This window comes from Panicum virgatum, chromosome 3N, assembly GCF_016808335.1.
Source record: "Panicum virgatum strain AP13 chromosome 3N, P.virgatum_v5, whole genome shotgun sequence".
NCBI classification, from domain to species: Eukaryota; Viridiplantae; Streptophyta; class Magnoliopsida; order Poales; family Poaceae; genus Panicum; species Panicum virgatum.
The window spans coordinates 58,264,344-58,280,222 of record NC_053147.1 but is presented as its reverse complement, the minus strand read 5'-3'; the positions used below and the strand labels follow the sequence as shown (position 1 = coordinate 58,280,222).

At 44.6% G+C, this 15,879-nt stretch overlaps 1 protein-coding gene and 1 long non-coding RNA gene across 2 annotated transcripts; one reads left to right on the top strand and one right to left on the bottom strand.

Annotated features, from left to right (window-relative positions):
- The first annotated feature begins 3,619 nt into the window (after positions 1 to 3,619).
- LOC120666342 lies at positions 3,620 to 5,131 on the top strand. Its single transcript, XR_005671676.1, has 2 exons — positions 3,620 to 4,231; positions 4,870 to 5,131. It is a non-coding gene; the product is annotated as an uncharacterized LOC120666342 (long non-coding RNA).
- A 4,623-nt stretch (positions 5,132 to 9,754) lies between these two features.
- LOC120666341 (zinc finger CCCH domain-containing protein 67-like) lies at positions 9,755 to 12,206 on the bottom strand. The gene has a single exon (XM_039946169.1). It carries the CDS (start codon positions 12,103 to 12,105, stop codon positions 10,312 to 10,314), a length of 1,794 nt encoding a protein of 597 aa, XP_039802103.1. The 5' UTR covers positions 12,106 to 12,206; the 3' UTR covers positions 9,755 to 10,311.
- Positions 12,207 to 15,879: the final 3,673 nt, after the last annotated feature.

The following is a 15,879-nucleotide window of genomic DNA, read 5'->3' as shown; positions in this document are numbered from 1 at the left end:
CCTGAGTTTGTTTCAGAGCTCGACATGCTGACGCCCGAGGACGTTGTCTGGGAGCCTTACAACCCAGAGGCTGTGGCTACCCGTGCACCAGCAGGCCTGTCTTCGCACTGCTCCGCGAATGCGAGCCTGTGGCTTACTTCCGCCGTCCTGGTTTATGACATCGCGGTTGAGGCATATTGCCCCTGGAGAGTCAGGAGACAGTTTGGGCAGCGCCAGGAGTTTCCGGTGCCCACCGCGTTGGAGTGTGTCAGTCGCCAGGACCACAAGTAATTATGAATGAACTTGGCTCATACATTCGTGTCGAATCTAACGATTCTTCGTGTTCCACTTTGTAGGTTGTCAAGGAGTGGCTTGCCGTGCTCTGATGATTGGATCACCAAGATCCAGCCGTGGGTGGACCAATGGGAACAGGTAGACGAGCATTTGGTCCATCCAACAGGACCACACACAGACAGCTCCTTTAGGGCTTACCTCACCTGGTACTTACCCCGGACTCGGGCTCGTCTGGTTTTTGTTGACACTCACCCGCAGCCACACCAGGCGAGGCCTCAGGATGGCTATGGCCGGCACCACGTGGAGGCACTAGCTGACGTGGTGAGTCTCTTGATCATATTTGTATATATATATATATAATCATATTCATAAGATAATTCATGTGTTTGTAACTGTACCTTTACTGAATTGATGCAGCTTCGCCTTTGCAACATGATGGAGACGGACTGCTCGACTTACTTGACGAGGGTACGTGCCGGATCCCCCAATGACCCAGTTTGAGCAGACAGAGGCATGGTCGAGGCAGCGTGATCAGTTGCGTCAGGTAGTGCACAATTTCGGAAGCCGTGTGCAGTACGAAGACAGCCACGGGTCGTCTCAGGCCTCGTCGTCGTTCCCGTGTCCGTCGACCATGCACGGGCCGACGTCGCAGTTCTTCCCAAGTGCAGGTAACGTACATATCTCTTTAAAATTACATCTAGTGTTCCTACATATTTACTAATATCACATACAGGATACGATCCAGCTACTGCGTTCGGCCATACTGGAATGTTTAAAGGGACGGCACCAGTTGGCGGACCGTATCCAGGGATGGTACCGGGGCCACAGATACCGGCCTACACAGGTTAGTTTATGTTTCGTATTTTGGTTTCTACATGTCATGACAAAATATACGAGCGTACGCTAACATCCACATTTTTTGCGTAGGATTCTACCCCCATGCGGGCGCCGGACCTTCTTCTTCCTCCTTTCGACCAGATAACGAGACCTTCACCTTAGACGACTTCGACAGCTTGAGTCCAGAAGAGCCTGCCGCGCAAGGTGACCCCGATGTCTTGGGGTATTCACAGCTAGGAGGAGCACCACTTGGGATCTCTCAGCAGCAGACACCGCAGCCCCTTGCGCGTCCTGAGCGACAGGTGAGGTCTCCGGATGTTCTCACCTACTCCGAGGGCCATGTCCGTGCCCAGCAGAGGGCTAAGAGGGTCCGACGCCCTAGGGGTGGTTAGATGTATTTGATGTTTGTATCTCTGATGTTTATTTGTAATGAGATAGCTGTGGACCGCTTATTTGTATCCGATGTTTATGATTGTGGTAGTTTACTTGTCATTTGTTCCTATACATACTATTGATGTGAACGTATTATGTTTGTGGGTTCCATAATGCTCGTGAAATAAGGGAAGTTCTTGCGATTTTTTCCCGTGATTTAATGAAGGAAAAGTTAGCTGCGGTAGGAGTTAGCGGCCGAGATCCTGCCGGCGATGATGACGACTACACGCTCGAATAGCTCAAAATAGGAACCATAGTCTATCTAGCTACGAGTACGAGATCACAGGTTGCCACTGCTCAGCACGGCGATCACGGGTTTCCCAAATGTGGCATTCTTTGCCCAGACATACGTGACCCAATAGCAGTGCCCTTCCACCATTTCAAAAAGTACGCAATTCGGCAGAGCTTCGCCGTTTTTCTTCTGCTCACCCCTCTGTTTTTTCCTGAATTTTTATGCTCAAATGATAAAGGGAATGGCGGAAAATGGCAGGCGCAAATGACATAGAGGCCCCTGTCGCCCGTTGGGGGGGCGACAGGGCCTTTTTTTCTTCCAGGGACCTCATTGCGAATTTGAAAAAAAAATTACACTTAAGGCATGTCGCCCTATGGGGGGGCGACTGGGGGGTATTTTTGAAATATTTCAAAACGGACATATATTTTTGAAATTTTTATTTTTAAAAAATATAAAAAAGAAAAAACCGCCAGGTAGCAAGCCGTGGGCACAAGCTCAGCAACGCTGCACCCGGAAAACCTATACACCTTCCGGAAGGAAGTTTCTTATCAAACTTCCACTTTAAGATTGGTACTAGAGTTAAAACGGACAACTGAGATTCATGCGAGTGGGAAGAGGGGTGAGCTGCTATGAACAGTAGATGACAGGTGTTAGGATGACATTGGCTGGCGGGTGGGAAGGTTTAAATTGATTTGCAATTTTCAAACACATTTTTCTCTCAAATCATGACTCCGTTTTCCATTCCGTTTCGACCAATATGCTGTTTAGAATTAATGCAACAAAACAAGATCTCATATATATATATTTTACTTACTTTTATTACCTAAAAAATCAACATTTGAAATGTATTACTTCAACATTTTGTGGATACCTATTCAACATTTTGCGTATATTGTTTCAACATTTCAAGTTTAAGTGTTGAACTTGTTTTTTTAGAATGTTGAATTAGTTTATGTAAAATGTTGTATTTAATCTTTCAAAATGTTGAATATATAAGAAATCAGAAACAAAAAAGTAATTACAAATAATGTATTGCTCATGAATATTAGGAAACAAAAGCAGAAAAGAACATTCTGCTGGGCTGGATAATAAGTGAGAATCACTGCATATCCAACAACACATAAGGGAAAAACCGTGATAATGTAATTGATTGGATGAGACCGTGAAAGCAAATATATGGGCTTCCTCCTGGGCCGACTGCAGGCCGTGCGATGATGAAGCTTCCCATCGCACGGAAGATGTATAGGGATGCCCCGCTGCACTAGCCTACTCCCTCCATTCCAAAATAAATACACCCTCCGTTTCAAATTATAAGTCATTCCAAAAATTTTGGAGAGTCAAACCATTTCAAAGTTTGACCAAAATTATAGAGAGAAACACAAAAAATTATGATATCAAATAGATATACTATGAAAATATAGCTAACAAAGAATCTAATGATACTTAATTGGTATCATAAATGTTATTATCTTGTTATATAAATTTGGTCAAATTTGAAAAAATTTGACTCTCCAAAATTCTTGGAATGACTTATATTTTGGAACAGAGGGAGTACAATTCTAAAACCGAACACGCAAACTAATGCATATTGTTAAATTACAAAAACTATATCTTATCTTTTGTGAGAATAACTCAGACATTGTCTTATCTTTCTGTAAAAGACTCCGGAAACACTAGTTTTTTATGGCAATTGGATCAAGTAGCTATTTTTTTTGTGGGACAAATTTCAAACTCTAGATGTGCAATTATTTTGAAACGGAGGGAGTAAGTGCAGCCCATCCAGGGCACAGCCCAACAAGCTTAGCAGGCCGAGCGTAGGCACGACCAGCACCAGACCGACAGCCAGTGGCGGAGCCAGTCCCAGCACCTAGTGGGGATCATTTCTCTGCCTCCCTCTTCTTCTTCCTCCTTTCCCTTCTCTCCTCCTCATTCCTCTTTGCTCCAATGGAGTTCTTGGGGGGTACAGGGGCTTGAGCGCCCCCTGGCTCCGCCCCTTGTGGCGCGCTTGCTCGTACGTCACGTCAGAGCACTGTTTTTTTTCGTTTTGGGCGATAATCGAATTATCTAACCCATAGGTACAATCCTAGATTTCTACTAATTCCACAAACATTTACTGAGCCACATCACGCATCTAACCTTTCTTGTTCCTCCACTTGCCAAATCTGCGTAAGAATCTGATTTATCTCATCCATGGAAGCCATAGGCATGGCTCCCGCTCCTCCTCCCGCTCCAGCTGCTCGAGTGCAGGGTCAATGGGGAAGGGGATGGGGTCAATCTCAACGATCTCCGACTCCTCCTCCTCCTGGTGCTCCTTGTCCAAAGGGGGGCGCGGTGCTGCCACATCTTCTTCTTCCCTCCCTCTTTGCTCCAATGGAGTTCTTGGGGGTAGGGGGCTTGGGCCCGCCCTACCCCCACGCTGGTTTCGCCCCTGCCGACAACAGCTTCTGAGCCAATCCGGTTTGCCTTTGCTCCTGTTATTTAATTCCTCCCATAGTTAAACTAGTTGATTAGCTTTTGCCCCGGCTAATGTCTAGTAGCAATTTGCATGCTTAATTCACTTGTATTAATTTGTTCTAGTTCTTGCTTCTTGCATGCTTAGTTAAGATTTTTTAATCCTAGCTTACCTGGTGAACGAAGTTCTTTTGCTATTCTTTTTTAAAAGCTTTTAGCGCTTGGTAAATTATCGTTTCCACTTCATGTTGTGCTTTTGCTCGATTAGATTCTTTTTCGCTTCGTTTCGCTTTGCGTCGAGTTTTTTCTAACTGTTCCTTAGGTAAAATTGTCACTAGTTGGCTTGTATACATCTTGATGGTTAGAATAGAGGTGTAGGGGTGGCAATCGGGATATGGGGTTTGTTCTCATCAAGGATAACTCACTATCCCTCATACTGTGAGGAGTTATGAAGTTTCATAGGTTTGAAAAAGTGCAGCTGGCTACATGGTGACAGAGGCTGCAAGTTTCCCATCTGATTGGCCCGCTGAAATGAACTTGTCATGCCAGGATTTTCAACCTGGATAGATTCCGAGATAGGGATGGTACAAAGCAGGTGTCTCCCAACTGGTTGATTCATCTGCTGAAAAGAAGCTGGCATGCAGGTTTTCTCGCTGAAATGGGTGGGTGAAAGCGAGAGGAATCCAAGAAAATTTAGATGGTTGATGGAGATGGTGGAGCACCGGAGCAGTTTGCCACCGTCTCATTTGACAACTGAGCCCGTCTAGTAGCATACAGGTTTCCAAATAATCATCGCTGTCAACCATTCAGGTTTCCAAATAATCATAGCAGTCAACTTCTCTACTTAAAATTTTGTCCACTGATTTTTCACACATATCATATGCATTGCTTCACCAAATGTTTTAACTGTTGAGCCAGAGTCTGGATAGCAAAGTTAACTGTGTCACTTGAAAATGAGTGCGGTACTGTTAACTTTATTATTTTTTTGTGCAATGTAAACACCGGCACCATGTTGTCCTCCATAGTGTATTGTGTACAGGAGGAGGTCACAGGAATCAACTTTGTTTTTGCTAAAACTTCAGGTTGGAGCTGGACATTCCAATCTCTAAGAACTCCCAGATTAATTGCTCTAACACAGAGATAAGTCACGTGGGACAATTCCTCTGTAAAAGTCTGAACAAAAAAATAGTCAAAGTTTAAACAGTAAAAACCAAGGAGAGCAATTATTTGGAAAAAGTAGATCTTGTAGATTCTTGAGACGAGGACAAGAAAAATTATTTTTACCCCACACGTAATTTAACCGTCCAGATAAATGCCACGCTCTGCGCCTTGTCAGTTGCATGCCGTAAATTCCATCAGGCAGCAGAGGTTAATGGTCCTTAACGATGGGTGCAGGCGTGCCGGAGCAGGGGATGTGATCCTGAACCTGCACTGCACAAGCGGCAGTGCTGTTCCTGTGCCGTCTCATCCGTCCTCTGCTCGGTAAACTTCACATCAATGAGCTCCCAATATGTACTCGTCCCAAAAGAATGCAAACGGGTTTCAACGGCCGAGCTGTGAATCTTATTTATTTTTGGGGGTAGGAAAATAATACCGAGGGTATGGTTTTTGTCTGAGTTTAGCATACGGCTATCATGCAATTTGGGTCATGAATTCATGAGTCATGAGTTGAGACTTCAAATATTCTTTGTATATTCATCTCTCTCTTAACTAAGTTGTTCGACCCTTCGTCTCAAAATGCTAGCAGCCAAGCTGCTGCGCATCTCTTCCTCCCTCTATATTTTCATATCTCTCCATCTTTATTCATATACCTAGAGGTATTTTTGAGAAATCTGAGAGTCCATGTCTAAGTACCGTCTGAGTATACTGGAGACTTGATAATTGTATCTGCTGGGTGTCATAGGGATATAAGGATAAGACTTCTCTCTCATACATGGTGGACTTAGAATTTGAAAGGAAGGTATTCAAAATTTCAAATGGTGTAAAAAAAATTTAGTAGTCCAATTTTCGCAAATTGTAATGATAATTTTTAAATATAAAGACCAAACTATCAATAGTCAACTCAGCTTACGCTCAGCCTTTATTTCAATCAAAGTTTCAAACCTGTTTTCGCTTGCTCGCCCACACCCCATAGGGCGTAGGTTGCTGAATCGTCAAAGTGTGGAGGTCTTGCCGTCCTGGGAAAAGAAGCAATGCTGCACCCTGGTCGCGCCGCCATGCCGCACACCCAACGCCCCTACCTGGCTGCGGTGCTGGCCTGGACGCCAACTCCCCACGGCCCGCCCGACCGACGAGTCCCTCTCGTCGTCCGTCCTCATGGCCGACGAACCTCTGCCTCCGCCCGTCCGCCTAACCTCATCACGCCCTCACCGTCAGCTGCCGGAATCGCCGAATTAGAGAGCTAAGATGGCGATGTTGCAGCTAAGGATGGGGGAATCAAGGGACCGAGAGGGCGCACGGGCACTTGGCCTATCAGACTTCGGCTCAACGGCTGCCTGACCGCTAATGGGCCCGTGGGACATTGAGTGAGGAGGGTGGGACATGCATGAGCTGCTACATTTTTCAGCCCGATGTGGAAAAGAAGAGTTTGGAAGTCTATTGTTTTGTGTAATTTTCATATTTTTTATTTATATACATATGATACACTACATATACGAAATTTCTTGCCAAAAATTATGGGTACTTAACTGAATACCTTTGATTCCATTTAGGCTGTCCCTGCTCTCATATCATGAAACTAACATTTAGGCCTGCCCCTGCTCTCATATCATGGAACTAACTTCATATGACCTCGTCAAGTCAACGATAGCAATTTTGCTGATGTGGTATGAAATTTAATACCCATAAAATTTTTGGTTGAGACTGGTCTAAGAAAAAGTGTAAATTATGCATGTATAAAGAGCCGTTTCCAAGTTCCCGTAATGTGAAGCAGGTCGATATTGCTAAGTTAATACTCCCTCTATTTTTATTTATAATAAAAAATTATTGATAATAATAATAATATTTACAATACCAAATTTGTTTGGTTAAATCCATCATGAAATATTGGTTGATAGCTCTATTCACCTAAACGGCCGTTTAGTCCGTTTAAACAGCGTTTAAACGGTAAACCCGTGTCGTTTAGGCCCTAAATGGTGAATTAAACAGTTGGACCGTTTAAACCGTTAAAACCCGTCTAAAACGTCTAAACAGAGTCGAGTTAATCATGATTAAATGAGCTAAATGACCATTTAATTCATAATTTAGTCAATAGAAGGATTACAACTACCACAATCAATACCGAACCAAGTAGCACCGTAAGTATACGAAATGTTGTGGGATTTAGATTTGTTCCAAAAAGATTATTTGGTAAAATAGTTACTTTTTACATGTGCAAATATGTAGATTTTCTAGCATATTTGACATTTACATACATAAATATGCATATTTTAATGTTACTATGCCAAACCGTTTAGGCCGTTTAACTCAGTTTAAACGGTCTAAACACTAAACAAAGAGTGACCGACTATTTACCGTTTAATGTTTAGGATAACATTGGTTGATAGTGCATATTTTGAGTAATATAGTTGTTACTATATTTTTCTATAGATTTACAACATAAAAATAAAAATGGAGGGAGTACATATGACGTATGCCAATTTGAAAGGTATGCCAATTTGTATTAAGCATAAAAAATATATTTGGCGGATGCAACTATGCAAGAGCGCAGTTGGTTGGGTGGGGGAGGGGGGGCTGCTAGATCCGTTCTTGTCCGTAAACACAATATTACATCACGATTACGCACACAATACAACGCCCAACAGTTGATTGGGGTCACACTATCAACTAAACATAGCAAAGTTGGTTATCTCAGAGAGAGGAATCCACATCTGCGTTGTGTCACCTAGTTTGCCATCTCCAATCTCCATTCTCCACCTTCCAACTAACCCATATTTATAATGGAAAGCAATACATCATTTCATTGACTAACTGCATTTGTGCAGTTCATGCTACTTTGTTCAACAAATCCCTTTTCCTAAAACATGTCTTCTAACCAAAGCATAGTTCTAAATTTTTTTCTTTTGCGAATGTTCTATCTAACTTGTTCTTACTTATTATCTTATATTCCTAAGAGGTTTTTGAGAGTCAGAGTGGTAAAAATAATAACACAAAAGTACAACAGGCTATGGGGCAATTTTGTGCCCCTTCTGCGGACTCACCATTGCAATGCATTTTTACAAAAAAAAAACAATCATTGGACCTAGGTTAGGTAGATGCACCTGAATGTCATCAGGGGAGGCAGATGCCCTATTCAAACTTACATATATATTCTAACTCAAATCATGGTGAACCTAACTATTACTTAAAATAGATTAAGATGCATGACATCATTTTAAAACTAACAATTAAACAACAAATCCGACCTTCTTTTCCAACTATATCAAAGAGTAGATGCAATGCAAACCTGCAAATCAGTTTAGTATTACATCAGTAGAAGGATCTGACTTTAATAACATCCTCACTTTTAAGGCACAATCGGCATATAAATAATTGGAAGCTACAAAAACATTTTTAAAAAAATCGATATACAAACAAACCAAACTGAGTGTAACATTCTTTAAAGAAAAACTAAAATTCAATGATGTTGTACTCCTTGTTGCATTGTAAATAAAACATCTAAAAAAACTTATCCTTGAGAAGAAAATAACAGGGAGTAAGAGACTTTCATGAAAAGAAAAATAAACTACTAACCTTACAAACAACTAAAGTAATATTAAATATTTGCCATGCTTTCCAATACAGCTCAATTGATATAAAAAACATACTAGCATTATTTCCTATAATATGAAAGGATACACTGAACCGGAAAATCCAGATCACTGTATGAGTCAGCACTGTCCACCGTGACCAGGACCAAACAGAAGCCAAGACACGAGGCGGCCATACCGAGCCACCGCCCACCAGTTGTTTTATCCTGACAAGAACGAAGACCCATCAGTGGCCAGGTCACAATCATCTGGAGCACATTAAACGTCGCCCTTGCAGAGATCGACGCATCATGCTAAACCACCTCGGAAAGATTAACATCACAGCACCCATTAAATCCAATGCCGACCTGAGATTAGCACTCAGCATTAGCATTGACCCAGCAGACATCCACAATGTCAAACACGCACAGTACAGCAGCACTAGACATTGCTGCAGCTGCAACAGAAAACAGTTGCTGTCAGCACCAATCAGGCAAAACTATCACAGCAGCAAATGGGCACAACCCATGAAATGTATATGTAAAAGGTGATAATTAATAGCATGTAATGAATGAGGTCTGAAGTGAAGTGATGTTCCATTGCTTAATCTCACTGTTCGCCTAAACGGTCGTTTAGCCCGTTTACACACCGTTCAAACGCTAAACAGTGGCACACCGTTTCTGTTTAATCTGTTATTTTGACCGTTTAAACGGCCGTTTTGCCCGTTTAAACACCCGTTTTGCCCGAATAATGGGCTAAACGGAAGGTGACCGACTGTTTACCGTTTAGGATAACACTCTTGTGGTACAACAACAATGAAAGCATTTCACACAAGCATGGCTCCTGAGTACAACTGTACAATACAGTAGGGCATTTTACAACAGTCATGAATTCTTAGTAGTACAACATCAGTAGGGTGTTTTACACCAATCATGAGCCATCACAGGCCTTAGAAGCATTGGTGCAACCATAAGTCCTCTCCCCTCGTACTCTTTCACAAGAAGCAAAGGATGGGAGCCAGTAGAATAAGTAACCCTTGGAATGATCAGCAAAAAAGGGGTATGGAAGGAAGGTACAAGGAGAGATCAGGAAGAAATACAAGGAGATAAATTTTGCCTAGACAAGCCAGCAATTCGATACAAATTGACTAGGCTGCAATTCCTCAATTTCTTTCACTTGTGGAGAAGAATACTAAATGGTGGTGGAAATCTCAACACCTACACTAACCAGCTCCAAAAGAATGTATCACCAGCAATCACTAGCAAGGTATGAGGCTAGTTGATTTCAGTAAGTAGCAGCAACTGGTGAAGCACAGCAAAAAATATGGCACCTTTCTTGTTTGATCTGTATGTGTTTGTTCTAGACTACCATCTCATCCAGCTGAAGCTGCTCAAGCCAGCCGCCGATGACCCCGGCTGTGTTGTCCTCGTCACCACCGATGCCCTCATGACTTGTTGCCTGACTCAAAGTGCCAATGGACTCTATTGCGGTTGTCCTATTGATGGATGGCTTCTCCGGCGTTGGCTCCTTCACCAAGGTATTGACCCATGAGAGGTCCGGTTCATCGCCATTGGCTCCGCTTCTGAGCTCAAACGATGAGGAGCGCTTGAGGCGGCCAAGCTCCTCATCATCGGCGCCCCAATTAGGGGTGCCGGAGGGAATTCCCCACTTGGACCAGCTCGAGGTAACCGGTGAGCCAACGAGCACGGAGGCATCCGAGCCAAGGTCCCTTGAGCTCATGCTTCTCAGGGTCTGCTGCTGCATCTTCTCCCGCTGCGCAAGGGCAGCGAGAAGCCGGGAGCTCATCGGAGACACTGGCTCTGGTATAACCGTGGCAGCCGTGGCCCGGGGAGACAGCAAGCTCTGCTGCTGCTGGAACTGGTTCAGCATGGCAGCCTTGCGCGTTGGCGAGAAAGCAGCGCCGCCCTGATCTGCATACCGTGGGGAGTGAGACGCCGCAGCGCCCGCCATCTCCGCAGAGAACAGATCATCAAGATTTGAAGGCACGAGCGTCTTTCCCCTCGCCGAGCGCACCGAGGCTGGTGACCCGACGAGGCCGTCGTAGTCCGCCGAGGAGAGCAGCTCGTCCACCGCCATGCTGCGCGCGCTCAGCGACGTGCGCAGCCGGCTCAGGTGAAGGTTCCCCGCGCTCCCGGGCAGGCACAGCGCGGGCACGTTCGGCTGCGGCCACGCGCCTGCCACGCCGGTGCCGCCACCGGACGGCGACAGCGGTGGCGTGAATGACGCCCCGGGCGATGGCAGCCCCATCCCCATCGCCGCTGCCATCTCCATCGCGCTGCGGGACCCCGCCGACATGTACAGTGGCCGGAGCTCCTCCGGCGTGTGCGCGAAGAAGCAGACGCGGCGCGCACAGCCGACGCCGTCTTTGCACAACCGCGTCCGGTACTGCGCCGGGTGGAGCCAGCTCTCGAACACCCCGTGCGCGTACTCGCACATGTCTCCTCTCCGGCAGCCGGCGCCCTTCTTGAACTCCGGGCAGGGCACGCAGCTGTAGTGGTACTTGCGCGGATCCCGCCGCCGCGCGTTCTCGCCGGGATGGACGAAGGGGCACTCCGTCCAGTCGTGGGAGTAGGCGCGCGAGCACGCGCGCACCTTGAAGGAGTACATGCGGAAGTCGTCGGAGGCGTAGGCGCCGTTCTTGATGTCGGGGAGGGAGGGGTCCGGCGGCCACTCCTTGCGGGCGCCGAGGAGGGAGAGGAGGTGGTTCTTGAGCGGGAGCGAGTTGGGTGGGAGAGCGACGAGGTCGGATGGACGCCGTTGGAGGTGGTCGAGGAGGGCGGGGTCGGCGCCGGCGGCGAGGAGGCGGGAGACAGCGGCGGGCGCGGAGGAGGCCCCGCCGCCGGCGGCGAGGTGGAGCGCGGTGGAGAGGGACGCCGGGGAGGCGCGGTTGGGGTCGACGAGGTGGGGCGGCGAGAGGAGGATCTCGAGGCAGGACACGGACCCGTACGCCGCGGCGACCATGAGCGGGGTCATGGGCTCCGCCCCGCGCGCCGGGGAGTACCACGGCGCGGGCTCGTCGGCGAGGGACGGGTGCGCGGCGAGGAGGTCCCCGAGAGCCGCCGCGTAGTCGTCGGCCGCGAGCTCGAGGAGCCGCGCTGAGACGGCGGCCGCCGCCTTGGAGGCGTCTGCCATGGCCGGCGGCGCGCGGTCGGAGAAGGTGTTCGGCAAAATGGCGGAGAGGGAAGCGGAGGGAGGGGAAAGGGAGTCTGTGCTTTTGGGTTTTTGACAAAACTAGGTTTTTGGTCGGGTTTGGATTTTGGGCTCCTAGGGATTTATGGGCAAAATGGGGTTTTCACCTCTTTGCTCCTGGTAAATTTTGGTTGTGGACCTTAGAGAATGTGTGGTTTTTATCATCAGGTGGGAAGAAGGCCAAAACATCTTTTTGGATAGGTGATTAAGAAAAGAGATGTAGGTAGAGAAGATTTTTTTAATCCCAATTGGTGGAATAAAAAGTCTAATCAAAGAATAAGTAGCCTGAAAATCAAAAGATCCTCTTATTTTCTTCTCTTGGCTTCCTCACATGTGAGTTTGAAAAAAAAAATTCTTGCAAAGCTCTATAGGGGTCACTTGTTAATTTTGCTTTGACAATGAATAGATAGTTTTTTTACTAGAAAGCAAAGCTGAATGAGCATTTTGTAGAATATCAATTTATTCGAAGTTGATGGCACAACTTAATATTAGATTCATTATGAAAAAGAATGCTATTCTTCAAAGCATCTATTATTTTTTTCCATAATACATGCCTTTCATATTCAACTTCCCTACGCAGTCCGGCTATGTGTCTCGCTTCCTCGTCATACTCATACCTTATATCTCCTTTATCTTCCACAACTTAATCGCTAGATATGTTGTTGCTTCCCTTCAGTACCAAAACTAGTTGTACCGACTACAGCATCGAACCAGCTCTATTTCTCATTAGTCACCTAGAATATATAATGTGCAGGAAAATGAACTTCCAAGTACATTTTGCTGTGTTTTTAAATATTTTTAGCCACTTTCTTATTGGATCATCCAAAAAATTATGTGCACAGTTTTGTTTATTTGTGCAATAAATACACTGAATCAGTTTACTGTACTGTATATGTGCGATGTGAAAGTGAGTTTTCACTTTACCTAATTTGCTGGTAGTGAATAGTCTAGTACTACCTCCGTCCCAAAATATAAGCATGGTTGGTCAAAGTCAAATTTGTTCAATTTTTACCATCAATATTCTTATGAATGAGTTATTTTAAATATAAACATTTAAATATTATGATAGTTGCTTTCATAACAAATCTAGTAATATTATATTTATCCTATAAATTTTTTATTATTTATAGTTAAAGTTGAATAAATTTGATTTTGAATAAATCTAGAAATACTTATATTCTGGGACGGAGGGAGTAATTTCTTCTTCTTTTTTTCGGGAACAAGTCTAGTAATTTCTTAGGTGGTGCATGATTCGTCGATGGTGTAGAATTTCCAGGCCAGACGATCTAGCTGGTCGCTTCTCGAAAGCAACTTGCATTGATGTTGAAAAAGAATAAGAAAGAACCAACAACGTAAAAAGTGTCGCCACGTTAATTTGACAATGTCAGATAACCAATTAACCACATCTCATCTCTTGCTTAGTACTTAAGCTTTAAATAAAGCGACATGAAAGTATCAATAGTGTAATAATATAAGCAAGCCGACGGGCTACAGCCCAATTTAGGCAACTATAGGTGGTTGTCACGAGCGGTATGGTTAAAGTATTGTGTTAACTAGAGTAGATTTTGACATTCGTTTATATTATATTATCATGCTTCCATAAAACTACAAAGCATAGATCATATAAATTCATCTCCATTTTATCTCACATTCATACAATTGTACCGTTCAAAGCTATAAGTTTCTTTTATTATCCTGTCCGAAGCTAGACTTTTCTAGTTTTAACTAGATTTAAAGAAAATTGTTCTGTTCGTATTAGCTAGACAGCAGTACTTTTCTTTCGTAGCAAATCAGCACCATCCACCAGCCACCAGACAGGCTACATTATTTTTCTCTCACAATAAATCAGCACCAGCCACAGCCAGCCGAACAGAGCGAATACATAAATGTGAAAATACCAAATTAGTTTCATATATGCCATAAAACATGCTTCCAGTACATTAATTTATGATGTAGATGTTAACATATATTTTTTATAAAATATGGTCCAAGCTATATTGACGAACTTAGGAAAAATAATATAGCATAAATTTAAAACCAAATTGAAGGGAGTGAGGTACACACGCACTGTGCAAAATCTACAGAAGTACAAATCTCGCCCGTTTAGTTAAAAAAAAAAAATCACCCAAAAATTTTTGCATCCCCTTTGGACACATCCATGAAGCATTAAATGTAGTTAAAAACAGAATTAATTGCAAAGTTTGGATGTACACAGCGAGACGAATTTTTTGAGTCTAATTAGTATATGATTAGCCATAAGTGCTAATAATGTAGTCAAAGGTCTCAAAATTTCGTCTCACGATTTTCAAGTGAGTTCTGAAATTAGTTTTTTAATTAGTGTTCAAAAATATCTCCCAACGTCTAATCAAATATTTGATGTGACATTCAAAATTTTTCATTTCACCAACTAAGGGTGTGTTTAGTTGGTGAAAAAGTTTGGGTTTTGGTACTGTTGTACTTTTTATTGTTATTTGACAAATAATATCTAATTGTGGACTAATTAGGCTTATAAGATTTGGCTCGTGCTAATCAGTTAGACTGTGTAATTAATTATTTTTTCAACTATATTTAATGCTCCATATATGTGTCCAAAAATTTGATGTCATGGATATTGTGCAAAATTTTTTTGAAATAAATAGGGCCTAAACACACGACGGGCAGAACCGCAGGGGGCACACCGCAGGGGCAGAACCGGAAGCCGGAGCTGCAGACTGCGGTAAAGAAAAGGCCTGCGCCGGCCGCAGCCTGGTGGGGCCCGGCCCGCGTGGGACCAACCGAACCGAACCGGACGAACCCCACCTGTCCGCACCCCCCACCCCCCATCCGCGCCGCGCGTGCGGGTTGGCTTGGCGGCCGCACCCGCATGGCCCCCGCCCAGTGGTGCCAGGCGAGAGACGGGGCCCTCCGTCCCCGCCCGCCACGCGCTCAGCAACGATAGCCCAGGTCCCTGCCCGGTGGGGTCGGACACGCGTGGGGCCCGCGTGCCGGTGGCGCAAGGTGAGAGCGAGTGGACGGAATCGCAGTACCGAGAGGCTTTCCTCCGCCCCGCCTCGGGTCTCCTGCCGTCCTGCGGCGTGGTCGTGCGCGGACCCGCGGCGGCCTTGTTTGATTTTGTCATGTCTCGTTTGATCGTTAATTATGATGTTAAATAAATCTAATTTATAAAATCAACTTTAGACTCCCGCACTAGTGATTCTAAAAAATTTAATGAAATTTTTGACTACGCAATTAGAGGATGGTTACTGTAACATCACCGTAGTAAATCATCGATTAATTATTGTTATTAGATTCGTCGCGAAAAGTTATATCCATTCCTAACAAATTTTTATAAATAAATTTCATTTAATACACCATACATAAAAAAGCATGCGCGCTAAAATTGTTGCAAAGCAAAACAAGCCCCAAATCGGGCTCCCGACGCGCCGCGCGGGTTCCGCCCACGGGCCCACTGGCCTGGCGAGTCCGACTGAAGTGGGCCCAGGCTCGGGCCGTCAAGCTGTTGACGTGGACCTCGTCGAGCTCCCTCAGGGCCACATTCGATAAAACGTCACGTCAAAATTAAAAAAATAAATATTTGCATAGAGTATTAAAGGAAATCTATTTGCAAATTTTTTAAAAAATAAATGTAATTTTTTGAAACGAATCTAATAACTGTAATTAATTATTAATTTGCTACCGTAACCATTCTCTAATTATGTAGTCAACGACCTCGATAAA